This window comes from Melanerpes formicivorus, unplaced genomic scaffold (assembly GCF_026170545.1).
Source record: "Melanerpes formicivorus ecotype bairdi unplaced genomic scaffold, bMelFor1.0.p_v2 SCAF_34, whole genome shotgun sequence".
Lineage (NCBI taxonomy): Eukaryota > Metazoa > Chordata > Aves > Piciformes > Picidae > Melanerpes > Melanerpes formicivorus.
In genome coordinates this window covers 9183747-9211409 of record NW_027142386.1, presented here as the reverse complement: position 1 = coordinate 9211409, position 27663 = coordinate 9183747, and the positions used below count along the sequence as shown (strand labels likewise).

The 27663-nt window shown below is 59.3% G+C and overlaps 1 protein-coding gene across 1 annotated transcript in view; it reads right to left on the bottom strand.

Annotated features, from left to right (window-relative positions):
• Window positions 1–934: 934 nt before the first annotated feature.
• Window positions 935–27663, bottom strand: part of LOC137450037 (hydrocephalus-inducing protein homolog) — a 65444-nt gene continuing 38715 nt past the window's right edge. Inside the window, exons 30-61 of the mRNA XM_068156166.1 lie at window positions 27138–27287; window positions 26337–26576; window positions 25872–26046; window positions 24940–25095; window positions 24254–24427; window positions 23146–23321; window positions 22543–22686; window positions 22123–22306; window positions 21562–21703; window positions 20193–20319; window positions 18907–19485; window positions 18261–18464; window positions 17638–17840; window positions 17318–17500; window positions 16978–17097; window positions 15669–15828; window positions 15391–15563; window positions 14777–14975; window positions 14078–14177; window positions 13396–13495; window positions 12136–12304; window positions 11303–11541; window positions 10102–10204; window positions 9296–9500; window positions 8709–8947; window positions 7684–7835; window positions 6138–6330; window positions 5369–5474; window positions 4525–4785; window positions 3768–3910; window positions 2855–3073; window positions 935–1372 (exon numbers count right to left, since the gene is read on the bottom strand). Of these exons, the coding sequence (XP_068012267.1) occupies window positions 1253–1372; window positions 2855–3073; window positions 3768–3910; window positions 4525–4785; window positions 5369–5474; window positions 6138–6330; window positions 7684–7835; window positions 8709–8947; window positions 9296–9500; window positions 10102–10204; window positions 11303–11541; window positions 12136–12304; window positions 13396–13495; window positions 14078–14177; window positions 14777–14975; window positions 15391–15563; window positions 15669–15828; window positions 16978–17097; window positions 17318–17500; window positions 17638–17840; window positions 18261–18464; window positions 18907–19485; window positions 20193–20319; window positions 21562–21703; window positions 22123–22306; window positions 22543–22686; window positions 23146–23321; window positions 24254–24427; window positions 24940–25095; window positions 25872–26046; window positions 26337–26576; window positions 27138–27287 (5838 nt within the window). The 3' untranslated portion in view covers window positions 935–1252. The remainder of the gene's footprint in view (window positions 1373–2854; window positions 3074–3767; window positions 3911–4524; window positions 4786–5368; window positions 5475–6137; window positions 6331–7683; window positions 7836–8708; window positions 8948–9295; window positions 9501–10101; window positions 10205–11302; window positions 11542–12135; window positions 12305–13395; window positions 13496–14077; window positions 14178–14776; window positions 14976–15390; window positions 15564–15668; window positions 15829–16977; window positions 17098–17317; window positions 17501–17637; window positions 17841–18260; window positions 18465–18906; window positions 19486–20192; window positions 20320–21561; window positions 21704–22122; window positions 22307–22542; window positions 22687–23145; window positions 23322–24253; window positions 24428–24939; window positions 25096–25871; window positions 26047–26336; window positions 26577–27137; window positions 27288–27663) is intronic.

Sequence of the window (27663 nt, the reverse complement as noted above, 5' to 3'; positions counted from 1 at the left end):
GGGATGCTGGTGCTAATACCAAGTATGGCATCATTCTAGCTTCATGCTTCCTGTAGGCTGCAGCCGATTGTTTACGGCATGCCCATTGGCCAAGTCTAGCCGCAAGAAACCTCTAAGTATTACCCCAACTTGTAAATACGTTGCCCTCTTTCACTTTGCTCTCTCTCCTTGCTCCAGCCTAACCTCATGCCATAGCCTTGCTCTTAAGCCTGCATCCAGGCAGGCCTGTTGAGCCTTGGCCCTGAGAGTATCTCCAGAGGAGTGACATACGCTCAGCGCCTGAGAAGCTACAGCCTTGTATTACCAGTCTCACAGGCCGGAAGACCCTGCCATGTCTTCAAGAGGACTGGACCCCTGAGGGTAAGATCTGCCCAGTTGCCAGGGAAGAGACTAGCCGAGTCCAGCAGTCCAAACATCTGCCTCAGCCTTAAGCAGCAGACTAACAAGCTGCACAACCCTGGGTGTCAGCTCAGAAAGCAGGACCAGTGCTTCATCGCATGCCTGCATGATGCCACTGTTGTGGGAGAGAAGAGGAGTCCATGCCCTGTGCTCCAAAGCTGGGACCACTCCGATAGGGTCCCGTCCACACCTTCGAGCCAAGCAAAGGGGAAGTCGCTGCTTCATGCAGCCGCACTTCCTCCCCAGGGCTGTCCACGCCGGCCCCGAAGGTCGTTGCCACAGGGCCGACCCCATCCTGGGACCAGCCCTGCCGGCCCTGCCAGGCCGATCCCACAGGACCGCTCCCTGCCATCTGAAGGGAGCCGCCACAGTCCTGCCAAGGGATCCTGCCTGCCAGCTAGCCTCCATTCCATCTCTTCTCTGCTGCTGTGGGAGGGAGAAGGCTGCCCCCCACTGTCACCATCTGGACCAGTCAGGAGCCAGCCCGGTGACAGCAGACTGCTACAACAAAGGACACAGTGAATCTTCCCCCGTGCTTTCCACTTACTCATTAACATTTGGTTCAAAGCACCCACGTCTAGCAAAGTCACCTCTGATGCATTGTAATGTCTCTCTATATAGTTAAGCAGCTGCCAATGTCCCATCAACCCGCCATCTGGTGGACAAGCAGTGGAATTGCACCCTTCTTTAGATTCATAGAAATTAACTCTGTAAATATTCCAATGGAGTCCAAATGATAAATACTAAACCACTTCTGGGATGTATTGCACAGCTGTGCACTAGAATATGTACATCAAATAGTGGTTATTAATTATTTTAATAATTAATACAATTAATATTTCTGTGTTTCATATTAATTAATAACCTCTTCATCACACTCTGAGCCAGTGACAACAGCGCTGAGGAAAATGTGCACCTCACGGCTGCTGCTCTCCAAGACAGTGTGAGTTGGTTCTGCCTTTGGCTCCAGCACCTGCAAAGAGAAGAGAAGAGTCACTGAGCAGGGCCCTGAGTGCCAGGCTGATCAGGGAGCCTCCAACAGCAGCCACACAGAGGGGCTAGGAAGGACATTCCCATGGCTCATCCCATGAAGACGGCAGCAGGAGACCCTTCTGCTGTAGGCTGTGTGTCACCTGCTGACCAAAGCCAGCAGCGCCAGCACTGCAAGCACACACGTGGGAACTGCCACTGGGTACCAGTGCCTGACCTTGCTTTTCCTGGCCCCTATAAACCTAGCAGCCTCCAGTTTCCCTCCTGGAGGCTGTGGGTGGAGAACCCCAAGAATGAACAGCTCCGGAAACTCTTTTTAGGACAAAGGACTTTCCGGAGAGATGTCTGGTGTGGGGCAGCCACCACACTGCTGGGGGCTGGGAAGGGGCATTCGGGGCTGGGAGTGAACTCATTTGGAAAGTCTCTGACTGCTCTGCCTCTGCTAGGCAAAACGATTTGGGTTCCAGGTCTTGCAGTGGTTCAGCAGCTGGGGCAGAGCCATCACCCAAGAGAAGTGTGTTGGGCAAGGAAAGTCAAAGCAGAAGCTGCTGCTGAGATCCCCACAGCCAACAGCAGAGGGCGTTGGAGTTGGAAAAGACCTGGATGATTGTCGAGTCCAACCATCAGCCCTGCTCTCCAGACCCTTGGCCAGCTTTGCTGCCTTGCTCAGTGCAGACAACGCTCAAAGCTCAGCCCCAGGGTGCTGGGGGGCTCCGCAGCACACACAGCAGAGTGCTGCTACTGCTGCTCTGCAGCCAAAACAAGAAGCAGGGGATTCAACTCCTTGGGAGTTCAAAGGCACTGAATCTAAACCAGATCTGAACTCCAGGGAATGGAGATCTGCTCAGTGCTGACCAACAGCTCAAGTGGGGGGCAGGAGGTTGGGGGGCAAGAGGATGAGGCCAGACTCTTTTCTCAGTCATGCCCAGTGACAGGACAAGAAGCAAGGGGCACAAACTGGAGCCCAGGAGGTTCCATCTGACCAGGAGGAGAAGATTCTTTGCTGTGAGGGTGCTGGAGGCCTGGAGCAGGCTGCCCAGAGAGGCTGTGGAGTCTCCTTCTCTGCAGAGATCTCAACCCCCCCTGGTTATTGTGATCCTGGGCAAGCTGCTGGGGGTGTCCCTGCTTTAGCAGGGCGTTGAGACTGGATGACCTCCAGAGGTCCCTTCCAACCCCCACCATGCTGTGCAAGTGGGTTCAAAACTGTGAGCTCCCATCCAACACAGACTGCAACACTTCAGCTCTTGGTTTAGGGTTGGCCTCTCTTGTCCAAGAGACTTCCCCATCTTGTCTGAGCCCTCAGATCCCTCAGCAGCATCCTTTCCTCTAACACATCCTGCTGGTTCCCATTCAGGGATGGATTCACTGTCAGGAGGAGCAGCTCAGCCAGCAGAGATGGAGATCTGCTGCCATCAGCAGACCTTCCTGTGGCAGCTCAGGGAGCTTTTGCTGCTGTGCTTCTCACCTTCTTCTTGACAGGCCAGGTGGCACCTGGGGCCCTTGTGGTATCCACCCACTTGATGGCATGCAGGCTGTCATCCCAGTCAGGGACCTCCTCTGGTGGCAGCTGGAAGGAGATCCTGGACACCTGACACTTCACTGGGTGCTTTTTAAAGGTGACCTCAACTTCTGATTGCAAAGTCACTGTGATGTCCTTCACACAGCCAGCATGGAGGTGTCCCACCTAGGGAGAAGCAGAGAGCCAAGACCAACCTGGGATCACTGGCAAGGGATCACAGGCTGTGGGCGTGGGGAGCAGCTGTGCCAGCAACACCTCTGTGAGGAGAGGCTGAGAGCCTGGGGAAGAGCAGCCTGAGAGACAATCTCTCAAAGCTTATCAAGAGCTAGAAGCTGGGGCACAAGAGGATGGGGCCAGACTCCTCTCAGTGGTGCCCAGGGACAGGGCAAGGGGCACAAACTGGAACCAAGGAGGTTCCATCTGAGCCAGAGGAGAAAATTCCTTGCTGTGAGGGTGCTGGAGCCCTGGAGCAGGCTGCCCAAAGAGGTTGTGGAGTCTCCTTCTCTGCAGAGATTCAAACACACCCCCCCGGCCATTGTGATCCTGGGCAAGCTGCTGTGGGTGCCCTGCTTTGGCAGGGGGGTTGCACTAGATGACTCCCAGAGGTCCCTTCCAACTCCCACCATGCTGGGATTGTGTCAAACTGCATCTTACTGAGGATTTATCTGGGTTTTGATGGAGAAGAACACCACCAAAAGATGCCATGTCCCACAACACGGAGCTCTTCTGGCCCCAGCAAAGCCAGGGATGGCATCTCCTAGGTGGCACTGAAAGGGGTTCTCACTGCTCCATGGTGGCTCCCAGAAAGCTGCCAGGCAGGGTCTGAGCAGCAGGGAAAAGCAGAGACAACCAAGCTCACCTGGGGGCAGAAGTGGAAGGGAGGCTCAGGCAGCCACTGGAAGCGCAGGGCCTGCCCCCTGCTGCGGTTGGCGATGGTGAAGGTCACGGTGCAGGGGGTGCCAACGGGACAGAACCCAAACTGGATGTGATCCCCTGGGTCAGCTGTTGGCAATGAGAGAGAGAGCTCTCAGCATGAGGGGAGAGCCCTCTGCCCCCCACAGACACACAGGACTCCAGCTCTACCTTCTCCAAGCCTTCCTTCCCCTGGGACATGCAGCCCAGGACATGTCTGGGCCTGGGCTGAGATCACAGCGCCAGCTCACCTCCAGATCTGCACCTTCCAGCACCCCCAAGTCCTTCTCTGCAGGGCTGCTCTGGGCCCAGCATGGACCCCTGAGGGACACCAGTCTCCATCTGGACATTGAGCTGTTGATCACTGTCCTCTGGCTGTGACTATCCAACCAATTCCTTAGCCACCAAGCAGTCCACCCAGAGAGGACACAAATGATCAGATGTGCTCTTCACAGCACCCCATGGGCTGGCAGACCTCCTTTTAGAGCTCCTCAATCAAAAGCTGCTTCCTTTGAGCCCTCCCTGCTGGCCTGCAAACTTCTCCCTTGACAGGGCACCTGCCCTGGGGCTCCCAAGCAAGGCTGCTCTGCAGGCTACAAAAGGTGACAGCAGCTGGCTGCTAAATCTGGGCCAGCCCTGTGCTGCCACAAGGTGTGCCCAGCCCTGGAGGTTCCTTGCTACACCCTGGCAGCCTCTCCTCTTACCCTCCAGGCTGTCCTCCTCCAGGCTGCTCTCAGGGAGCTTCTGCTCCTCCCTGTCTGCCACTAGTCCCTGCATGTTGTCCAGGGTGAAGTCATCTTCATAGCCTTCCCCCAGCAGCCTGCTGGTGGTCTCAGAGGGGTTGTCCAGCACGGACAGGTGGAGCTTCCCTTCCAGGCGTTGGGCCAGGGTGGGCTTGAAAACCACCTCAAACTCTGCTGTCTGCCCACGCTGCAGGAGCAGGGAAGCAGTGTGGGGCTTCCTCTCTGCACAGAGATGGACACCAGGGACAGGTGAGGCACTGCAAACATTTCCATGCTCCAGAAAAGGAACAGGAGCTTGAAAAACAGCTGTCTCTAAGCACAGCCTGGCTCACCAGTGCTTCCAGACCCTCCTCCCATGGTCACAAAGCTGTGACACTACCAGGGCCATCCCTGTTAGTTGTCTTAAGCTCAGCTCAGTGCTCAGCTCTGGCTCAAACTGCAGCCAGATAGCTCCTGCCTTAAGCAGAGCTGAGTCAGAGTGCTTTGGGCTTTTGCTGGCTGGCTGTGAGCTCAGGGGCAGCCTCCCTTCAGGCTGGAGACTCCCCATATGCAGCACAGACCTCAGATGCTCCACTGAAGTGGTGTTACCCCCCCCAGGACTCAACCCACCACCTCCATAAGAATGGAAAAGCTTCCTAGAGCTTGCCAGGTAGAAATCAACCCTGCAAAGAGTCCATGTGCAACAGCCCCAGAGAGCCCCAGGACACAAGCTCTGGCCAACAGCTGCTTGCTGCTTGGCCAAGCCAGCAGCAGGACACAAGTTTTCCCTCTGTGAGTGACCACATTTCATGGGGGATGAATTCACCTTCCCCAGCAGAGTCCTTCATGCCCACAGCTTGGTAGAGGCATTTGGTGCTGGGCCTGGCTTTCAAGAAGAAAACTCCCTCTTCATCCAGCAGGTCCAGCAGCACCTGGGAAAAGAGCAGGACCAGACTGGGGTGGGCACAGCATGGCCCAGGGCCTGAGCCCACACTGCTGCTGTTCCACCACGGGCAGCCCAGCACGCTGCCCCCCTTCCAACACAGCTCTGAGCACAAGGCTGGAGCGAAACCAGCCCAAAGCCAGGCATCCAGAGACACTGGGAGGGGATGGAAACAGAAGCAGGCAGGACAGGAAGGCTCCAGCCTGACTCTCTGAGTTGTGTTTCCCTGAGAAGGTCCCAAAATCCCCTTTCCCAGAGGAACTCCCTTCCTGGCAAGCAGAAGTCAGCCAGGGGCTTCCAACAGACTTTCTGAGGCCCCTTCCCAGGCTGTTCCCTGAGGCAGGGAAAACACAAAGCCCAGGGCTGGCTCAAGGCTGGCAAGGACAGCAGCAGAGCTTGCAAAGGAGGTGGAGGCAAAAGTGAAGGGCTGCTGAGGCACGAGCCTCTGCCCACTGCTTTGCCACAGCAGAAGCTCAGGAGGTCGTCCTCCTGCCACAGAGGGGCTCTGAGCACAAGCCAAGGCTTTCCTTTGGGCTCCAAGGGCACCTGCAGAGCAGTGGGGCCCCTGCCCACCCTCACCGGCTGCGCTGGGCCCTCTCCTGCCCAGCAGCAGCCTTGTTCCCAGAGCAGAGCTCCCTCAGCAGCTGCTCACCTGGGCAGGGACAGGGCCAGAGTTCTGCAGGACCAGGGGCAGCTTCTCCCAGGCCCCCAGCAGGAGCCTCCTGAAGAGCAGCAGGGGGTTCCCTCTCCTGTCCTTCAGCGCCGGGCGCAGGACCCTCACCTCCGGCAGCTTCCCCTCGCCGCTGATCTCAAAGCTCAGGCTCTGTGCTCTCACTGCTGCAGGGCTGCAGGAGAGGGGCAGCAGAGCCACTGCTCACTTGGCAAGCACTGAAGCCAGGGCCACCTGCTGCATTTCCCCTGCCTGGGGCTCCTGGCCCCCAGGACACAGCTCCCCCTTGCCCCTCTCCACCCAGTCCCATCCAAGAGGAATCTGCTCTGCAGAGCCAGAGCCTCCCAGAGCACCAGTTCAAACCATTCCACTCAGAGGAGCCCTGCAGGGCAGCAGAGACATGAGGAGGTGACAGAGGCCATGGGGCAGGTTCCCTGGCTGTGCTGAGGTGAGACAGAAGCAAGGAGCATGAGCAGAGCATGGAAAAGTCTCCAAGGAAGAAGGGGCAAATCAGTGACCCCAGCAGGGAAGGTGATCTCCACAGAGGCTCAGAGCAGGAATTGCTCCTTAGGGCAGCAGACTGATGGATCCAGTCCCAGCTCAGCTACTAAAGGGCTGGGCAAGGGCAAGGCAGGCCCAGGACACACACAGGGCCTAGGGCAGAAGAGCTGGGGTCTTTTAGAGGGGATCCAATGGCTCCTTTAGCATCAAAGATCTTCATGCACCCCAGGAGATCCACCAGATCACCTCCTGAGCACAGGAACAAGGAGGCAACAAGGGCAGCTGGCTCAGGGCATGGAAACAATCCTCTGTCCTTGGCATTCTCCAGCTCAGCTGAAGCTGCACACAGCTCCATTGCTTCCTGATTCATCCACTCCCTGTTGGCTTCTTGGCATCAGAGAATCCTGGAATGCTTTGGCTTGGAAGGGACCTTGGAAGCTCATCCAGTCCAAGCCCCCTGCAGGCAGCAGGGCCCTTGGCAACTCCAGCAGTTTGCTCAGAGCCCCAGCCAACTTGACCTGGCATGGTTCCAAGCATGGGGCATTCCCCACCTCTCTGGGCACCCTGGGCCAGTGTCAGTGTCCCACTGCCCTCACAGGCACTGCTGCAGGCTACAGCAGGGCACTGACTCCCCGGCTCTGCTGGATCTCGCAGCTACAGCTTCTGAGTTCTCTGCAGCATCTCTGTCAGCAGGAGAGGCTGAGAGCCCTGGGGCTGCTGAGCCTGGAGAAGGGCAGCCCCAGAGGGGATCCTGGAGGTGAGGGTGCTGGAGCCCTGGAGCAGGCTGCCCAGAGAGCTTGGGGAGTCTTCTCTGCAGAGATTCCACAGTCCCCTGGCCATCGGGATCCTGGGCAAGCTGCTGTGGGTGCCCTGCTCAGGCAGGGGGTGGGGCTGGATGATCCCTAGAGCTCCCTTCCAAGCCCCTCCCTGCTGGGATGCTGTAACGCTGAGTACTCTACCCCAGGCTACTCAAAGAGCTAGAAGCTCTCAGGAAGGTCCCCTCCCAAGCTCTCCTGAGGTGAGTTACCTTGTGTGGACATCGAGGGAGGCCTCAAAAGTGCAATGGTAGCTCTTCACCTTCCGTGGAGTGAAGGTGACCGTGGCAAAGGCCTGGGAGCAGCTGGGCACGGACAGCCGGACAGGATCCACCTCAAACACCTGGCCAGGGCGGCTCTTCAGCTTGGGGAAGCCCAGAGAAGGCTGTTAGGAGGAAACTTTTCTCCATGTGCTGCTGTCTCACCCATACAAGGATCATGAGGAACAGCCCCAGACAGTGTGGCCCCCTTCTGGCTTCCCTAGACAGGCTCCATCTGTCTCGGGGGGGAATCCAAAGCAGTGCTGCCCCAGGGGGCTGCCATCAAGCCCAGGAGTGCAAAGCTTGCTTTCAGCGCTGCTCAGACCTCCAGCACACATGGGAAGTGGGGACTGCATGGAGAACCCTGCAAAGAACCTGCCCCTGGCCTTTAAAGAGAAGGGGCAAAGAGCAGGGAGCCTAAGGAAAGCAGAGAATGGCTTTGGTTGGAAGAGACCTTTAGGATCATCAAGTCCAACTCTAAGCCCAGCACTGCCAGGTCACCACCAAACCATGGCCCTCAGCACCACAGCTCTGAAATCCCTCTAGAGATGGGGCTCCACCTCTGCCCTGGGCAGCCTGGGCCAGGCCTTGACAACCCTCAAGGGAAAGAAATTGCTCCTCATGTCCAACCTAACCCTCCCCTGGCACAACCTGAGGCCATGTCCTCTTGTCCTAGCACTTATTCCTTTTGAGAGGAGACCAAGCCCACCCCAAAAGGGTCTGCTTTGAGCCCTGGCACAAAGCTGAGGAAAAGCTCCTCCTCTGCCTGTGCTTCCAAGAGATGTTCAGAAGGGCTCAGGTCTCACTCCAAAGCCCCAGGGGCCTGGAGCTAAAACCTTGCCTGAGACACACTGAATGCAGCCCAGCTCTCACCTGCCCTGAGCTGCACTAGGCTGGGCAAAAGGAAGCAAGGAAGCTGGAGAACAAGGCAGATACCACACAGCCTTCAGAGACTCCCCAAGGCCTCCTGTTCTTACCTTGCTGGGGCTGGGTTTGATGGAGAGGAGCACATGGCAGGGGATTCTGTTCACATTGCAGATCTTGAAGCGTGCCGTGGCCTGGTGCCCAACCAGGACGTTGGTGAAGATGAACTTGTTCTCATCTGTGAGGAACACCCCCTGCTGCTCCTGCACTGTCTGGAGGACCTGGCAGAGGTTGCTGCTGCTGCAGATCTGATGCCCCTCAAAGATGGCCTCAAGGTCATCAGCCACGAATGCTGTGAGCAGAGCAGAGGGAGGGCTGAGGATGGAGAATCCTTCCTGCTGACCTGCCCTGCCCCTGCTGGCCTCTGAGAAGCTCTTTCTGCCCAGGGAGCTGCAAACCCCAGCCTTGGGTGGGGGAGCTGCCTGTGAGGATGGAGCTCAGGCACCCTCAGTCTGAAAGGGTTTCTTTTGATCCTTCCATGCATCCCTCCCAGCCTCTCCCACTGGTGGGCTTGGCAAGAACCTCTGAGGATTGGCAGAGAGATGCAACGTCAGGCTCAGGCTGTCTGCTCTGTCCCAGGACTGAGGCTGGGTGCCGAGCAGCAGCAGCCTGGCCACAGGAACCCGTGGGCAGCACTCACCTGGAAGGCAGGACTCGGCCAGCAGGGTGTAGGGGATGCCAAGAGGGTTGTCCCTGGGGTCTCTGTTGCTGATGTCGATGAGCAGCTGCTCCTGGCACGGCCCTGGCAGCTCCGCAGCACAATCTACTGTCACCAGCTGCTGCTCCCCAGGAAGGATGGAGCCAAAGGCAGGGGACACTGTGAACATGCCCAGGGTGAGGCGAGCCTGCAGAAAGAGTCCCAGCAGAGGCTGATGGCAAACAGCCTCACTCTGAGCATCCCAGCAAGGAGGACCCTGGGCCTTGGCCTCCAGCTGGGCCCAGGGCAGGCAGGGATGACACCACGGCCCAGAGCACAACCCAGGATGAGAGGAACAAGCTAAGGAGATGTGCAGGCCTAGCCTGAGTGGCTTAGAGAAAGGAGTTGGGCTGTAAAGGGTGAAGGTGGGAGCTGGGGTCCTTCAGCCTCCAATGTGAAACAGGAGAGCAGAGAGAACTGTGAGAAACCATCAGAGAGGAGAGCAGACTGGGCAGAAGGCAAGGCAAGGTCATCTCCTGTCCCTGGACTGGGAGTTCAGCAGGGACACTCCACAGCTGTGGCACTCACAGCCTTATTTTGGCCAGCAGCTCCCAGGTACAGATCCCTTCCCCTTGGCCCCACAGCTCCAGGGCTGAGCAAGAGCACAGCATTGAGCAGCTCCTTCCTCTGCTCATGGCTGGCAGAGGATGGGTCTCCCCCATGCAGCCCCTGTCCCATGCCGTGGGCACAAGCCCCCAGCCTGGGCACAGCAGTGGAGGAGCCTGTCCTGGGGAGCAGGAGCCACCCACCTTCACGGAGGGCTTGGTTTCCTTTGGCAGCAAGGGCTTGCTCTGCTTGGCTGCAGCAGACCTTCCACTGGAGCTCCCCTGCTTGTGGGAGTCGGAGAACTTCCTTTGATGTGCACCCAGAGGAGAGAGCAGAGAACATCCCTCAGGCTGAGCTCCTCCTGCCCTTCTCCACAGCCAACCCTTCCTCCCCAGGGAAGAAAGTCCTCCTGCTCTTCACAGCCCCCTGCACCACCTGTGGCTGTAGCTGATGGGCAGATGGGCTCCAGCAGCAGCTGCATGAGGATGAGCAGGAGGATTCTCTGGCATCTCTCTCCTCCCTGCTCACAAGCCAACTGCACAGGCAGACAATAACCCAGGGCTCACAGAACATGGACTTGTTTAGTTGGGAGAGACCTTTAGGGTCAGCAAGGCCAAGACTGACCCCAGCACTACAGGTCACCACTAAGCCATGGCCCTCAGCACCACACCTCACAGAGTCACAGAGGTGTTGGGGCTGGAACAGACCAAGCACCACATCTAAACGACCTTCAAACACACCCAGGCTTGGTGACTCCACCACCTCCCTGGGCAGCACATTCCTCTCCTGACCACTCTTGCTGGGACACAGTTTTTCCTAATGCCCAGTCTGAACCTACCCAGTCACAGCTTGAGGCTATTCCCTCTTTCCCTGTCACTAATTACCTGTGAGAGGAGACCAGCACCAACCTCTCCACAGCTCTGAAACCCCTCCAGGAGCAGGCACTCCACCACTGCCCTGGGCAGTCTGGGCCAGGCCTTGACAAGCCTCAAGGGGAAGAAATTGTTCTTCATGTGCAGCCTAACCCTCCCCTGGCACAACTTGAGGCTGTGTCCTCTTGTCCTAGCAGTTGTTCCTTGGGAGAAAAGACTAACCTCACCTGGCTCCAGCCTCCCTTCAGGGAGTTGTAGAGAGCCAGAAGGGCTTCCCTCAGCCTCCTCTTCTCCAGGCTAAACAATGCTAGGTGCCTCAGCTGCTCCTCACAGCCCATGTGCTCCAGACCCTTCCCCAGCTTTGTTGTCCTTCCCTGGCCACCTTCCTGCACCTCAATGCTCTTGGAGTAAGGGGCCCAAACCTGGCCCCAGGACTCACAGTGCAGCCTGCTTGTGTGTCCTGGCTGCCTGCCACACGCCAGCCCTGCTGTGGGGCCTCCTCCAGCAGGAAGGTTGCTGCAGGCCTTCTCACCTTTTCTTTGTGGGCTCAGCTGCAGCCTGCTCTGCTCTGCAGATGAGGAACTGGAAGGGCAGGAGGCCTCTGTTCTGCAGCAGGAAGCTGCAGGCCCTCCTGGTGCCGCTGGCCATGGCCCCGCAGTCGAGCAGCGCCGCAGGGCTGATGCTGTACTGGCTGAAGACAGCTCTGGCTGAGAGCCTCACTGGGATGCTGGCAATGGGCTCCCCTCCTGCCCTCAGCTTGGGCTCCAGCACCTGCAACCAGGGCAGGCCTTGGTAAATCCAGCAGAGCCCAACCTCTGGCTCTGGCCTGTGGCCACAGCCCAGGTGCCCATCAGCTCATCCCCCTGCTCTGAAGTCCTTCTCCAGAACTGCATTTTCAGCCCCTCTTAGAATCATGGAATGGGTTGGCTTGGAGGAGTCATTGCTTCCATTTTCCTGCAGTCAGCAGGAACACCTGAGGGCAGAGCAGGTGCTTCAGAGCTCCAAACAACCTGACCTGCAGTGCTTCCAGTGATGGGGCAATGACCACCTCCCTGGCCAAGCTGGGCCAGGCTGGCACCACCCTCAGTGTCAGACATTTCTTCCTCCTATCCAGGCTGAATCTTCCTCTTTTAGTTTCAAACCATCACCCCTTGTCCTGTCCCAGCAGGCCCTGATCCAAAGTCTGTCCCCAGCTTTTGGATTGGCCCCCTCCAGCACTGGAAGGGCCAGAGCTGGCTTCTGAAAGCCTTTGCTGTGTGCAAATAACAGAAGGTTCCCCAGCTAAAGCTTGCTTTCCAGCACAGCCATGTCCTCCTGACCCCCTCAGCCCAGCTGTGCTCACCCTGCCTGCCCCAGGCAGCTCACCTGGCACAGCAGGATGGCTTTGTCCTCAATGCTGATCTCCCTCTGGGGGTGGAAGAGCAGCTGGACACGGACAGGACGCTCAGAGGCAGGCAGCAGGCCCTGCTGGGGCTGCACAGTGAGGTGGGAGGCCAGGTCACGGCTTCCGGGGTCTGTGGGGCGCAGCCTGAACCTGGGGAGGGAAGGAGAAGAAGATCTCTGCAGTGAACAGCCCAGGGGCCAGCAGCACAGCCAGGACCTGGCATGGGACCAGTAAAAACCAACCAAAGAATTCTGCTGTGCTTAGGAGCCCCAGGCCCTGGCAGAGCCAGGCAGTGCTGAGTGCTGGCAGCTCCCCTCCACCCCCAGCGTTTTCATTCCTCCTCTAAAGAGTCTCCTGAAGAGAAAGGACTTAGCCCTGGAAGGACAGCAACAGAGCTCAGCAGGGACTGGCCTCAACTTCAGGGGCACAAAATCCCAGACCCCCAGCATGGGAGGGTTTGGAAAGGACCTCTGGGGATCATCTGGTGCAACCCCCCTGCTAAAGTAGGGCACCCACAGCAGCTTGCCCAGGAGCACAAGGGCCAGGGGGGGTTGGAATCTCTGCAGAGAAGGAGACTCCACAACCTCTCTGGGCAGCCTGCTCCAGGCCTCCAGCACCCTCACAGCAAAGTTTCTCCTCCTGCTCAGATGGAACTTCCTGGGTTCCAGTTTGTGCCCACTGCCCCTTGGCCTGTCCCTGGACACCACTGTCAGGAGTCTGGCTCCAACCTCTTGCCTGCCACAGGTCCTTTATCTCCTGCTGAGCATTGCTCAGCTCCCCTCTGGGGCTGCCCTTCTCTAGGCTCAGCAGCCCCAGGGCTCTCAGCCTTTGCTCCTCACAGAGCTGCTCCAGGCCCCTCAGCACCTTTCTAGTTTCTGCTGGACTCTCTCCAGTGGTTCCCTCTTGCACTGAGGAGCCCAGAGCTGGAGCCAGGACTCCAGAGGTGGTCTCCCTAGGGCAGAGGACAGGCAGAGGAGAATGTCCCCTGACCTGCTGGCCACACTCTTCTTACTGCACCCCAGAGCCCAGGGGCTCTCCTTGTGGTGCCTGCTGAGCTGTGCAGAACTGCTGGGCTGGGGCTGGATTCTCCATGCAAATGGAGCCTGGAGCTCAGGACAGTCCCAGTGGTCACACACACCATGAGGCAGCCAGCATGGGAACAGCTTCTAGCCACAGGAGCAGACTGCAGGCCTGGGCAGGTGCTGGCCCCAGGCACTCCCAGAGCAGGCAGCTGGACCAACCTGTATGCAAGCTTGCACTGCCCTTGGTTCCTCAGGGTCAGCACTTGCTTGGCACTCCCCAGGACCTCCAGGACTCCAAAGTTCACACAGCCATCTGCACCTGCAGGACACCCCCAGAGCGAGGGAAGGGATGGGGAGGATGCTGGAGCTGCTGCAGGCTGCACCCAGTCAGGAGACAGAGACTGGGAGAGCTCAGCTGGGACAAAGCTCTGCTCAGCAAGTCTCCAGCCTTGCAAGGTTTCTCTGCCTGCTTTGCTGCCCTTTGCTCTTCTTACTCAGAGAGGATCTGTAGGGCTTAGCAGCCAAGGAGCTCAGCCTCTACCTCCTTGCTTCCAAGCACAGATCAACCACTTGATGTGCTGTACTGAGCCTTCAGGAACTGCCAGCTGCTTGTTCCCACCCCTGGTGTTTCAAAGGGGCACACTTCAAGGTGTGAGAGAGGCAAGGCACTGTGTGACCTGACAGTGCTTTACTCCACACAGCTGGCAAGAGACCTGTGCCATGGATCCATGCCAGGCCTGCATTGCTGTCCCACCCCATCCCATCCCATCCCATCCCACCCCATCCCATCCCATCCCATCCCACCCCATCCCATCCCACCCCATCCCACCCCATCCCATCCCCCACTTGCCCCAGCAGTGCAATGCATCTGAACTCCTTTGCTCTGGGGCCAGCCACTGACCTTCAGGCAGGGTGATGTTCAGAGCAACTTCGTAGGCCTCAGCCACAACTTCAATGTTCTCCACCTGAACAACACCCTGGACATTCTCTGCATCTGAAACCTGAGGCAGCAAGAAGCAAACCCTAAAGTCATTCTCCTCAGTGTTCCTGCTAAACAAGAGGAGTCCTTGTCTCTAGCAGCTGTCTTTACCCAGCCTGGGAGGCAGTGTGATGTACAAACACCCACAAGAGTCCTGAGGTGTCCCAGAGCAGGTGGCAATGACAGCCAACTCTCTCTTAGCAGGCAGCAGCCTCACTGCAATGCAGCCTCTAAACCCCAGGGAACAAAGCCTTAATAGCCAGAGGAGGAGACTCCACAACCTCTCTGGGCAACCTGCTCCAGGGCTCCAGCACCCTCACACCAAAGATGTTGGAGCCTCCTGGCTTCCAGTTCCTGCCTCTTCCCCCTTGTTCTGTGCTGGCACCACTGCCTGGCTCCAGCTTCTTGCCCCCCACCCTCAGCTCTTGCTCAGCACTGAGGTATTCCTAAGCAGCATCCTTCAGTGAGGGTCCCTTGGTGCTAAGGGCCCAGACAATGTGGGCTCAAAGGAATCTCCTCAGGGCTCATCCTTTGGCCCTCTTTGCCTTCAGACACAGCCTCCATCCCCCAGGGCCCACAGCACTCTGCCCAGCTCTGCCAGGCAGGGCCCTGTCCCCTCACCTCCAAGCGGAGCTTCTTCTCCACGCCGAGAGCCTTGGTGCTCCTGAAGCACAGCTGCACGGCCAGCTCCGAGCGGGGCCCGACCGTGCCCTGCCTCTGCGACACCGAGAAGCCCTCGCCGAGGCTCTCCAGCCCGCTGAGCCTCCAGGCCACCGGCAGGGGGCAGCTGTTCCGCAGCAGCAGGCTCCTGCTGTGCTCGCTGCGGAGACACCAAGGCTCAGTGCCAGCTGCTGAGGGGCACAGCGGCAGCCCTGCCGCTGGCAGCAGCCCTCCCCATGGGGCTGAAACCACCCTGCAGGTTTTGCTCTTTGCCACAAGCCTGAGAGGGGAGGCCCCTAGGGAGAGCTTGGTGGCAGAAGGGGATCCAACAGCAGGCAGAGCCAGAGCCAGAGCCACTCTCTCTGCACCAGCAGAGGAGAAGCAAATGCATCAGGGCACCCACTGCTGGGGGGCTAGAGCTGGGGACTGTCATGGGACATCCCAGCCAGCAAGGAACGGTGAGCAAGAGGCTGGCAAGTGCTGGGAGCAAGAGGGCTGCTGGCCCAGCCTCCAAGCTGAGGAAAGGGAAGCTGCAGCAGAGCCACCCCCAGCAGAGTGCCCCTGGCCTGACTGACCTGTGCAGAAGCACCCTGTTGAAATGCAGCTGCTTGGGGCTGACCCCCAGCTTCACCTGCACCCCTTGGCAGCACAGGTGGAAGACCACTGGCTCTGGGTTGCCCTTGATGCAGCAGATGAGGCTGTCTTCCACCAGGCCAGGTGAAGTGGGGTATGCCCAGATGCTCAGCTCCTGGCCCCAGCCCCACAAAGAGAAGCACAGAAGAACATTCAGTGAGCAGGAGGGGCAGCTCCTGGGCTCTGCTGCTGCTCCCTGTCCCACCTGCCTGTCTCCTACCTGCTTCTCCTTAGGTCCCAGCTGCATGCTGGCAGGCTCCAAGAGGAAGGTGCCCCCACTGCCACCCCGCTCAAAGGAGAAGTGCACCTCTGCCTCCCAGGGGCTGACATTGCAGATGGAGAGCTGCTCGCAGTTGTCATCCTGCAGCACAGCCTTGGACCTGGCCACAGAAAGGGCAAAGGCTGCAGGGGAGCTCTGTCAAGCAGCCTGAGAGAAAGGCTCATGTGGGACACCTTGCATGCTGCCTGTGTTCATTCCCTGCTTCCTTGGATGCCCAGCCCACACTTGGTGTCTCCATCCCAGAGGTGTGCACAGGCCACTTCAAGAGGCCTTCTACAAACCAGGACCTCAAAGGTGCCTGGCAAAACAGAAGCACAGCAGGCACCTGGATTCCTCCCCTCCTCTGCTGGCTTTCCCTCCCTGCAGGCTTCCCAGGAAAGTGTGGCAAGAGCTCAGCTTCTCTCTTCCAAAGCAGCCAGGAGACTGCCTGGGCCCAGCTCCTGGGTGAGCCTGAGGCTGAGGGCGGGAAAGCAAAAGGATTCCTTCCCAAGAGGAATCCCAGAGTTAACAAACACCTCCTGGTTCAGGTGTGGGACAGAGGTTGGTGGGAAAAGGTCAAAAAAAGGCAATGCCTCAGCCTGGCCAAATCCTCTTTTGGTTTTTAAACTCTTTTGATTTAACCTCCCTGGGGTGTCAGAATGCCACCAGCTCTCCAGAGCTCCCCTGCAGACAAACCTCCATTTCTAATGCTGAAAGAAGAGGGAAGTGAAAACCAGAAAGATGCCAGCAGCTACAGGGACATTATTTTAAGGCCAGACTCTATCCAGCAGTGAGGATCAGGAAAATGGAAATCCCATTTGCCCTGCCCTGCAGGTGCTTGTCCCCCAACAGCAGCTCCAACCATCAAGTCTTGCTGACACTGCAGATTTCACGGAGGGTTTCCAGTCCCTCAGCAGAAAAACTTCCTTTGCTCCTTCAGGCTGACCCACAGAGCTCCCAGCACTTGAAACAAACAGCACAAAGCTGCTGAAGCTGAGATGGGGGCTGACAAGTGACCCCAAGCTGCTTTCAGGCCGCAAGCAGCACCTGGCTCTGGCCACCAAAGCCCCCAGGGGGCAGGAAGATCAGCTCCATCCCCCCCAGCACTCCTGTGCCTGCTAGGTGCTCAAGTTGCCACAGCTGTGCTCCTTCCAAGCCACCAAACTCCCAGCTCTCTGCCCGGGCCTGCCCTGAATCGTGCCCCTGGGTGCATGTTCCTGGAAGCACAAGGTCCTGCAAGCAGCACAGCTGGGGGCTGGGCAGCACCTACCTGTCTCTTGCCTTGGCACACAGCAGCGGCCCGAAGTGGAACATCCCCGTGCTCAGGACATACTGCTTGGAGATGATGGCATCAGCTGCCTTGCTCTGCCTGCAGCGAGGAAACACCTCCCTGGCACAGAGAGAAGGAAGAGTTGTGAGATTCTCTGAGCACAAAACCTGCTCCCAAAGGCTGAACTCTTAGTGCTGGCTGAGGCACAGCACCGCTGCCCAGCTCCAAGCACGGCAAGAGATGCTGGGGGGCTCAGGCAGGTCCCAGGGGCACAAGGGGCAGAGTCTCAGCTCTGAGCTCAGGGGCAGCAGAGCGGGACGGCCCCAGGGGCCAGCCTTACCGTGGCTCCTGGCTGATGCTGGGGTACAGGCAGGTGCCCCTGCAGTGCAGCTGGTAGGGGCGCTTGGTGCCCAGCAGCTCCAAGTGCAGCCTCTGCTCAAAGCTGCCCAGCAGCGCGGAGCTGAAGTGGACCTGCAGCACCACCTGGCCCTGGGCAGGCACTACCCAGCGGTAGCTGCTGAGCCTGGCAGGGAAAGAGGAACCTTCAGGCACTGCTGAGGAGCAAAGGAGAGCAGGAGGAGCCATGGTGGAGCTGGGGTGGGAAACCTCCTTGGCAAGCTGGCCCTGAAGCAGAGGGATCCCTCCTCCCTCACAGCTCACCTGGCACAGCTCTCTGGGGGGGGCAGGGTGTCCACGTGCCTTTGGTCCCCCTCAGAGGAACGGCTGGGGGGTCCTGTGGCTGGTCCCTGGAGATCTCTCCTGCCACAGCCAGAGCTCTGCTTTCCCCTCACAGCCTCCTGGCTGCTGCTGCCTTTCTCCCTTCTCCAATGGCCTCTGGCTGGGGTGCCCTGCTCCTCTGAGGTCTTCACCCCAAAGGGAGAGAGCAAAGGGAAAGACAGCTGAGACCTGCCCTGAGAGCCAGCACTGCAGGGGAGCTCTCAGCAGAGCAGAGCACAGCACAGGGGCAAAAGCCTCTCCTTTGACCTGCTGCCCACATTGCTGGGGATCAGCCCAGGATAGGGCTTTCAGCACTCAGTGCCAGCTCCTCTCCATCTTTGCACCTCCCAGCTGAAGGTTTGAGGGGCAGAGCAGGGTTTGCTGCTGAGGCTTTGCCTCTCCTCTCACACTGGCCCTGTGTTTCAAGCAGAGCTCTTTCTTCTGGACAGCCAGAAGGGATCTCTGCAGGCTTGGGCCCTGTCACATCTTCACTGCCCTGCCACTCTCACCCTTTTCCATCCCACCTGCCCCTTTGCCCCCATCCAGCCTGGTCCCTGTCCTGGCACCTTCACTGTGGGCACAGTGGGGACATCCACAACACTTTCAGGAGCCTCCTCCTCTTCTGGCCCCGTGGCAGCTGCTGGCAGGAGCACAAAGTGCTGGAGGACTTCTGCAGGCACCTCCCGCTTGGCTGGGCAGTGAACCACAGAGTAGACAGCAGGGGGAGGAATGGGGGGCCCTGAGGGACCCAGGCCCAGCTCATCCAGGACCTAAAGCAGAAGAGCAAACCTTGGTCATGCTCCTGTGGCCCCTATCCTCACACCTCCTGAAAGACACTGAGCTGTTAGGGAGCTCTGATTGACTGAGGTGGAGCACAGCCCTTGCTCTGCCCAGGGTGGGGAGCAGGCTCCAGAGCAGGGCCAGGACTACAGGTGGCACCTGCAGAGGAATCTCTGCCCCAAGTGACTCAGCTGAAGGGAGCAAAGCCCAGGGGCTGCCCTGGCACCCCCTTTCTCCCCAGACTGGCAGAGCAGCTGACAGGCAGGAGGCCTGCACAGAGAGCACTCCCTCTGCCCCCAGCCAAAGCACAAGGCTGCTGAGGGACAGCAGCAGCAGCCTGGAGAAGGCTCTGTGCCCTTGGCACCCGCTGGGACACAAGGCCCCAGGGCCCCCACGGGGCAGGCTCAGCACCTGAGCATTGTGGGGCCCTACCTGCTCTGCCCCTGGCAGCTTCCTGCTCTCCAGGATGGTGCTCAGCACATCTGCAGAGCTCAGCACCTCGATGTCCAAGCAGGGCACGCCGACTTCTTGGCCACTGGCTGACCCTGCTGCACCTCCCCCTTCCAGCTGAGACAACTTGGGGGCCTCAGGAGGCTTCAGTTTCTCCAGGAGCTCTTTCTCCTGCCTCTCCTGACGCTCCTTCTTTTTAGCCTTCTGCCTTCTGGGCCTGGATAAATGCTGCTGCTGATCTTCTGCTTGCTGCTGAGCTTCCTGCTTTGAAGGGGACAGCAGGACACCCTGCACCCTGTCCCAGCATGACAAAACACGTGCCACATCTTTCTGTGATGCCTCATAGGCCTTAAAGCTCAGGGCCAAGTTCTTGCTGTCAGCCTGGCCTTGCTCTTGGGCTTCTAGCTCTGAGCAGGTGTCTGCCGGGGCAAGCTTGCTCTGCTTCTTCTCATCTTCCTTGCCAGCTGCAGCAGAGTCTGGGCCCTCCTTGGCAGAGCCCTTCTTGCCTGCCTGCTCACTGACACTCAGCTGCTTGGTGCTGCTGCTGGATGTGTTGATGCTCTGGGCAGGAGGAGCAGGAGAAAGCCATCAGCATTTCAGAGCAGCACTCAAATGCTGCAGGACACTGATGATCTTTACAACAGCAGCCCAGGCATCATCTGTGCCAGGTGCTCTACAAGTCCCAGGCCAGAACACAGCTGGTACCCAGGTGAGCTCAACTGAAACCAAAGCCCTCAGTGCCAGACCCACAAGCAGTCAGCAACATAGGAGCTGCCCCAAGCCCAGCAGGAAACTCCAGAGCCCTCCTTCCTCCTGAGCAGTCCTTGGGGCTCGTTTCTGGGGATGCTGAGTACCCCTGACTCTTTAGGAAGCCTGGCTGCTCACAAACACCTGGGTCCTGCTGCTCTCTCCTGCCAGGCAGGCAGGAGCAGACCCCACTTCCCAGGCAGGCCCTGGCTCAGAGCTGCAGGGCACAAGCAGGGTGGGGAGGAATGCTGGACCAAAGCCACCCAGGACTTCCCAGGGCATGTCTGGAGTTGTGTGGAGCCAGGACTCCAAGGCAGCCTGATCCCAAAAGAGCAGCTCACCCCCAGAGCTGTGGCAAAGCCCCTGGTGAAGCAGCAGCACCATCAGGCACCAGCTGTTGTTTCCCAGCACAGCCCCAGCCAGGAGCAGGCTGCCCAGCACGGCCTGGGGCTGCTGCATTCTCAACAGGGCTGCAGCTCAGCGGGAAGATCCCCAGGGCTCTTGCTCACACAGCCACCCACCTCCCTGACCAGAGGCTGCCTTTTCTGCTCTTTCTTGCTCTGCTTCCACTTCCTCAGCTCCTCTGCCTCCTTCCAGTGCTGCAGCTCCTGCTGCTGCTCAAGCTCTTCAGCCAGCCGCTGCAGCGCCCTGCAGCAAGGCAAAAGGAAAACAGCTCTGAGAGTCCCCACCAGAGCCCTGGGCTCCTGCACTTCAGCCACTGACCCTGAGCCCATGCAGAGCCCTCACAACCTCTCCAGGGATCTCCCTCAAGCTGGGGAGGCTGGGAACATTCCAAGGGAGGAAAGGGGGGAGGGGGTCTGCAAGGCCAGCCCCAGTGAGGCTTTGCTGTTGGAAGGGCTAAATCCTGCTGCTGCTCCAGTAAGGTCCCCCCAGGCACCGGCCAAAGGCTGCTCCACCATCACTCCACACTGATGCCTGAAGCTCTCTCTTGATTTCCCCGAGTAAAGCAGCTGACCAAGCACTTACACCTAGTTCTCCCTGCACCAGTGCTCAGAATCAGAGACTCACAGAATCCCTTTGGATGGGAGAAATCTTTCAGATCATCAAGTCCAACCAGGAGCCCAGCACTGCCAGCTGCCCACTAACCCATGCTCCTCAGCACCACCCCCACAGGGGTTTGGCAGTCTCCAGAGCCTTCCCCACCTTCATTGCCCTTCTCTGGACACACTCCAGCCCTTCAGTGTCCTTCCAAAACTGAATCTAGGCTTGGAGCTATGGCCTCCCCAGTGCCCAGGACAGGGGGACAATCCCTTCCCTGCTCCTGCTGACCACACTATTGCTGATCCCACCCAAGATGCTCACTGATGCCAACTCTGCTCAGCTTGTCCAGCCCTTCTCCATGGGCATGGCCTGCTCCTTATGGAGGACAGCCACAGCAGTCAGAAAACAAAGGCTGCAGCAGCTCCCCTCCTGCAAAACAGGCTCTGAACAAACAGGATTCCTGCTGGAAGCCAGCTGGGACTGTGGGAAACCTGTGCTGTCTGTCCTGGGAGATGTGCCTCACACAGACCCACACCACAGCCCCTCTGCTGAGGTGAGGAAGGGCTGAAGGGGATGGGAATTAACATCATGAAATTAGAGACCCTCAGAAGCATAAGGGCAAGGCCAGCACAGAGCCCAGCTGCCTGCAGCAGGCTCTGAGCCCGAGGCCTCAGCACTAGCAGCAGGAGGAGATGTTCTCAGCTCCCTGCAGGAAGGTCTCTCCTCTGCTGGCAGCCAGGCAGGGGGAAGGCAGCATCCCTGTGCCGCTCGGCAGGGACACTTTTGGCCTCTTCTCTGGAACCTCCCCAAGCCCAACCAAGGTCCCCAGAGCAGGGACACCTTGCAGGGACACTGTGCTGGGCAGCTCCCCACAGAAGGCTTACAGACCTCTGCCTCCTCTCCCTCTGGAGCTGTCGGATCCTGCTCTCCAGCTGAGCTTTCTGCTCTTCCGTGAGGGCATCAAACTCCTCCTCCCCCAGCTCCCAGAGCTCTGCTTCCTCCCTCCTGGCTGCTTCTTCCCGCTGCCGGCCTTCAGCAGGCACCAGAGGAGAGACAGAGCAGAGCTGTGCTGGGGGAGCTGCGAGGAGCCACAGCTCTGGCCCAGCCCTGCCAGGAGCCAGCAGGCAGCTCACAGCCCTGCTCCCAGCTCCAAAGAACCCCCAAACCAGCACCAGTCTGGCACAGAGGCATGGTGCATAGCCGGCTGCTGCTCAGACATTGAGCCCCAGCAGCTTGCACCTGGGCCCAAGCTTCAGTGCTGGAGACTGAGAGAAGTCTCCCAGCCTCAGCTCTGCTGTGTTCTAAGCAACAGTGAGCTGCACCAAGGCAGGAAGTCGAAGGCTTCCTGAAACTACCTCTCACCAGCTCTGCTGGTGAACCAGACACATGTGGACAGGGCTGAGGGCTCTGGAGAGAAGCCTTGGGAGGCAGGGAGATGAGGATTCTCACCTTCCTGCTCCTCTGCAGCTGCCTGCCTGGCTTGCCAAGAGGCAAAATCCTGCAGCAGGTTGACAAAATAGATGCGAGGTTGGTTTCCAACAGCTTTGAGCAGGCAGAGGAGAGCAGACACTGTGCTGCCTGCAAAGAGGCTCTGCAGGCCATCAAACACCACTCCCTGGGAGCAGTCCCTCAGCTGTGAAGAAAGGCCAAGAGAAAATCAGCTGTGCCATGCTGCAGCTCTGGGCCACTCAGTGACAAAGGTCACCAAGCAGCTGTGCCAAGCTCTGAGCTGTCCCCACGGCCCTGCCAGCTGCTGGCATCTGCAGCTTCCCCCAAGGAGCCCAGGACCCCTCCAACAGCAGGACTCCTCCTGCTCTCCCAGTTGTGCCTCTCCAGCAGGAAGGTGTCCTTTGCCCCCTGGCCACGCACCTGCAGCCTTTCAGAGAGGATGGCCACCAGCAGCTCTTCGGGCAGCACGCAGCTCACCGGGCCCAGCTCTGCCACCGTGCTGCCGCTGGGGCTCAGCCAGGGCTGCGCAGGAGGGGCAGAGATGAGAGGAGAGCCGGAGGAGCCCTGCAGTGTTGAACAGCACCACACTGAACATCACCACAACATAAACCCCCTTGGCACCCCCTGGGCAATCCCAGCTGCTGGCCTTGGAGCTGAGCTCTCTCCCTAGCAAGGGACTGAAAGGAAAGCGCAGGCCAGCGGCTCCGGGGGACAACCCTGCAGAGCACAGCCCTGGAGCAGCAGCCCCCAGCGCTGGCACCAGCACACAGCACAGGAAGGACAAGCAGCTGACCAGGCCTCCTGGACTAGCCTGATCTTCAGCTGCCCAGGGCAGGGGGGTGTCCCCATCCCCGAGGGACTGAAAAGCCAGAAAGATGTGGTGCTGAGGGACACGGTGTAGTGGTGACCTGGCAGTGCTGGGTCAGCAGCTGGATTTGATCATCTTGGAGTCCTATCCCGACCAAAACAGCTCAAAGGTCACAGAAAGTTCCCTGGCATCAGCCAGGGCAGGCCATGCCTCACCTGGGAGCCTGAGGACTCCGTCGGAAGCTGTCTCTCAGCAGAAGCCTGCCCCTTGCCGGCCGCAGCTCTGGGCTGGCCTCGGGAGCTGAGGGGCTGCTGCCTGCCGTTGTCCACAGAGCTCCGGGGCCTGGCCTTGGTGCTGCGCCGCCGCCAGAGGGCAGCAGCTGCCCTCACACCTGCGGAGGGCCCAGAAGGCTCAGGGGGCTGCTGGGAGGAGCACACCAGCACCTTCCACCCCAGTGGGCACCCTGGCAGGGACACTGCACTCGCTGTTCTCCAGAAGCAGCTCCTTCCCTGCTCTCCTCTTCCTGTGGCAGGACAGACCAACCTGGCACTGCAGTTACAAGCCAGAGAGGTTTGGATGCCTTGCCCCACCTCCACTGTCCATCTCCACGGGAGACAACCCTGCCAGGGACCCAGACCCTTCTTCCTTCCACCAGCTTTCGACCCAGGCAGGTTCAAAGCTGAGCAATGCCAAGGTAGCCCAAGCAGAGCCAAGCTATAGCCTCAGCCAGCAGAGCCTGGGCTACCCACTGCCCCATAAAGGCTCCGCCAAGAGCTTGGACTCAGGTGGAAAACAACTCAGTGTGCAGGAGCTGCAGGAGCTGACAGCACCCCCAGGGAAACCGCTGGAGAAAAGAGCTCAGCTACAGCATGGCTCTCATCTCAGACTCCTCTGGGAGCTCCTGCCCTTCCTCTTGGCCTTGTGAAGCCACAAAGTCAGTCACCTCATGCCTAAGGAGCCACTTCAGAGGGCTGTGCCTGCTGAAAGCAGGCAGAAGTTCTGCCTGATGGCCATGAGGGACAGGGTGGAGATTGCACGCAGGCAAGGGAAAAGCTCTGAGAAAGATGCTGGGGGCTTCCCCACCCCTAGCAAAGGAAGCTGTGCAGAGAAGGGCAGGGCAGGGCAGGCAGAGTGCCCTTGCATGAGCCCTTCGGCTGGCGTCTGAGTCCCCAGGACTGCTCTCTGCAAGGGCTCTGCCCTGCTCTGTGCTGCACCCCTGCTCCTCAAGAGCCCCCGGGGCTGTGCCACTGCTCTGGAGCCAGCAGAAGCAGGAAGCCCCGGGGGCTGCAGCAGCGCTGCTCCGGGCCCAGCCTGTCTCCTTACGGCCATCCTGTGCCTGCTGGAGGCTCTGCTGGCTGCCGGCGGCGCTGCACAGCTCCCGGGCTCGCCGCCCTGCCGCGCTGCTCCCGGCCGCCACGGCCTCGCTCACCACAGCGTCCAGGGACAGGCAGGCGGCGCCGTAGTGCTTGGCCAGGGCGGCCGCTGCCGACGTCTTGCCTGCAGAGAGAGGGAGGCTGCTTGGGGACCCCTGCGGCCGCAGGGCTTGCCGGGGACAGGCTCTGCGAGCTCCCCAAACAGAGGAGGACTTCATCCCTCCCTTAGGGAGCCACTTCAAGCCTGGGCCTGGGGCGCTGCTCTGAGCCCTGTGCCACCACCACTCAGACCATCCCCTGGCCTGTGCCGCTTGGCGTTGCCTCAGGCAGCAGCTGGGCACAGTTTAGGGCTCGGGCCGGGCTCGGCACTGCTCCACAGGCAACAGGGACACCAGGCACCGTGCTGCCATGCAGCAAGGGGCACATGGTCACCCTCCTGGGGGGAACCAGAGCCCAGCTGCATGGACACCAGATGAGCCACACCACTGGCACCAGCTGCTGAGGGCCTGGGACCACCCCAGCAGAGCTCTGCCTCCCCCTGCAGCGCTTCAACTGCTCAACCCAGCACCGTGCTCCACCAGGACATGCCTCTCCTGCTTCCCCCCTCCTCACAGCCAAGAGCTCCAGCTCAGGTACCTGCCAGGGGTGCCCCATGGATGATGAGCACGATCCCTTTGCGCTGTGGGGCTCCTTCAGCGACGCTGAGGTACCGGGCGAGGGCCCTACGGACTGGGCTGGCCTCCAGTTCTTCTGTGGCCTCCTTGATGCTGGTGGAGCTTGGCTGATGCTCAGCTGTGCAGAAATGGGTAGAGGAGTCAGCCTCCTGCCTACCTGTGATCCTCACCATCCCCTCCAGCCCCTCAGATCCTGGCAGAGGAGACTCTGCTCAAACCAATGTCACATCCATGGACTTCCTTTCAGCTTGTGCAGATCAGGCTCTGCACTTGATGCTGCTGAACATGCCCATAAGTAAATGGGGTGGCAGCAAGAGGAAAGCAGAGCATGCAGCAACACCTAAAAGGACTGAGAGAAATCTCCTTCCATCAACTGTCTACATGGTCCTCATGGGAGCTTGGTCCCAGGTCCTGCTGAGTAAGGAGGGCACAGGCAGAAAGGGGCATCTGACAGAGCCCCAAGGGAGAGGCTCCACCTGGGTGCTTTAGAAATGTCACTGCAGTAGATGTGGCTTGGCTCTGAATTCACCAGAACAGCCCTTAGGAGGTCACCCAGAGCACCTCAGCTTGCAGTGCCAGGGAGGAGAGCAAAGGCGCTGAGCTGCCCAGGACAGCTTCACCATCAGCCTGACCCCAGCAGCTCCCGGGGCAAAGATGTTCCTTTGGGGAAGCTGAGGAAAACTCCCAGACCTCTGCCTTGGCCCTGGCCCTCCTGCAAGGGGACATTTTGAGTTCTTCCCCAGACAGGGCAGACAGAAGCTTGCTTTGCTTGCTCTCATGGCTGTCACAAGTTTCACCCTGGACCTGCTCCACCAAGCTAGGGAGTGAGGAGAGCTCAGGGGAAGGGGGCTGGGCTCCCTGCTGAGCCTCCACTCGAGACAACCAACGTCAAACCTTCAGCCTTGTCCTGGGCTGTTGGGTCTTGAGGACTGGACCTGGCCTGCTCATCCTGCAGCCTCTTCTGGCCCTGACAGCCCTCTAGCAGCTCTGGAGGCAGCTGCTCCCCTGGGGCACGTGGAGGCAGCAGCAAGGTCCTGTGGCAGTCGTAGTCTTGCAGCTGCCGCAGGATCTGTGCATGGGAAAGGGAAACCACTCGTGGGAGGCACTGCTGGAGCTCCAGCACAGGAGCTCCAGCACAGGAGCAGCTCCCCAGCCAAGCCATCTTCTCCCTCGGGCCTCCCTCCCAACACCAGGGACTAGCCAAGCCCCTCCACAGCCTGCCAGCAGAGGAGCTAACCCTGCAACACCACCAGGCTTTGCCCTGGCTTCTGTCTCCAGCTCCCTGGCACGAGGCTGGGAATGCTGCAGTGCCCTGAAGCTCCAGGAACGTGGCCTTGGGGACCAGACTTTGTCTCTTACCTGCTCCTCAGCAAGGTACTGCTGGTCAAACTCCAAGGAGTAAAACTCGATGGGGAACTCACAAGGGTTCTTCACCACCACTGTGCCCTGTGCCCCGGGGCTGGATGGCAGCACTGGCCCCAGCTCCAGCACTTCAGGCTGGAACTCCAGGCGTGGCTCCAGCCCACTGCCCGAGACCAGCAGCTGGAGGTGCTGGCTGCTCTGGCAAATGTTGATCTTCAGCTGGCTCAGGTAGGGCTTCTGAAAAGAGAAAAGTGCAGAAGCTCCTCCATGAAGTGCCAGGTGGCAGGGCCTCAAATTCACCCCATGCCCCAAGGCCAGGGATGGTAGCAGCACCTCTGAGGGGAATGGAGAACAGAAAAGAGGACAAGGAGGGATGGTTTGGAACTGAAAAAGGGAGATGCAGACCCCAAGGAAAGGAGATGTTTTGGAAGCTGAATGCTGAGCCTCTGGCCCAGGCTGCCCAAAGAGGTGGGAGATGCCCATCCCTGGAGCCCTCCCTGGGACAGTGCAGTGCTTAGCAGAAAGATCCACAGGGTTATCCTGCCCAGTGCCCTGGCACTGCTGTGTTGGGCAAAGAGCAGCCGAAGAAGAGGGGCAGAGGAGGCAGACAGGAGGGAGGGGAGTGTCCTCTGCTCAGTGTTTGGCTCTCCAAGCCCCCTCTGCAGAGGCTCCAGCAGGGGAAGCTGAGCTTGCAGAAAGCTGCATGTCGAGGAAGAGCTCAGTTCCTGCTCCCTGCCTGGGCTCTCCTTCCCACACTGCCCTGCCAGACCTCCTGGGGCTGACATCCACCCAGCTCACCTCTTCCACGGGGGAAAATCTAACTTGCAGGTTGCACCACTGCCCAGGGTCCAGGACTCCAGCTGAGGGAAGCACCTCAAAGACAGAGGCCTTGGCCTTCAGCTCCTGCAGCAGCTTCTGACGCCTGCTGGCTGGCAAAGCTTTGTCCACCTGAGCACAAAACCAGGGGGGTGAGGTCTCCTTGCTCTGGCAGGACACAGCTGGCTTCCTGCAGTGCTGGCACTCGTGGGGTAGGAGCACACATCCAAACCAGATGTGGCCAGCACTGGCCTAGAACTGGTGGCAAAATGTGGAGGCAGGAGAGGCAGCTGGGGAGGGTGCTCCTCAGAAGAGGAGCAAGGGGTGAAGATGGCAGAAAGTGAAGCACCAGCTGGTGAACAGGCCCAGGGGCTGCAGCTTTGCTCTGCACCCTCCAAAGCCTCCTCAGCCCAGCTGGAGCCCAAGCATTCGAGCAGCCAGAGGAGCAGAGAGGACAAGAGAGGAGAAAGAAAGGCAGCCAAGAGGCTCCAAGTCACATCCTGTCTGT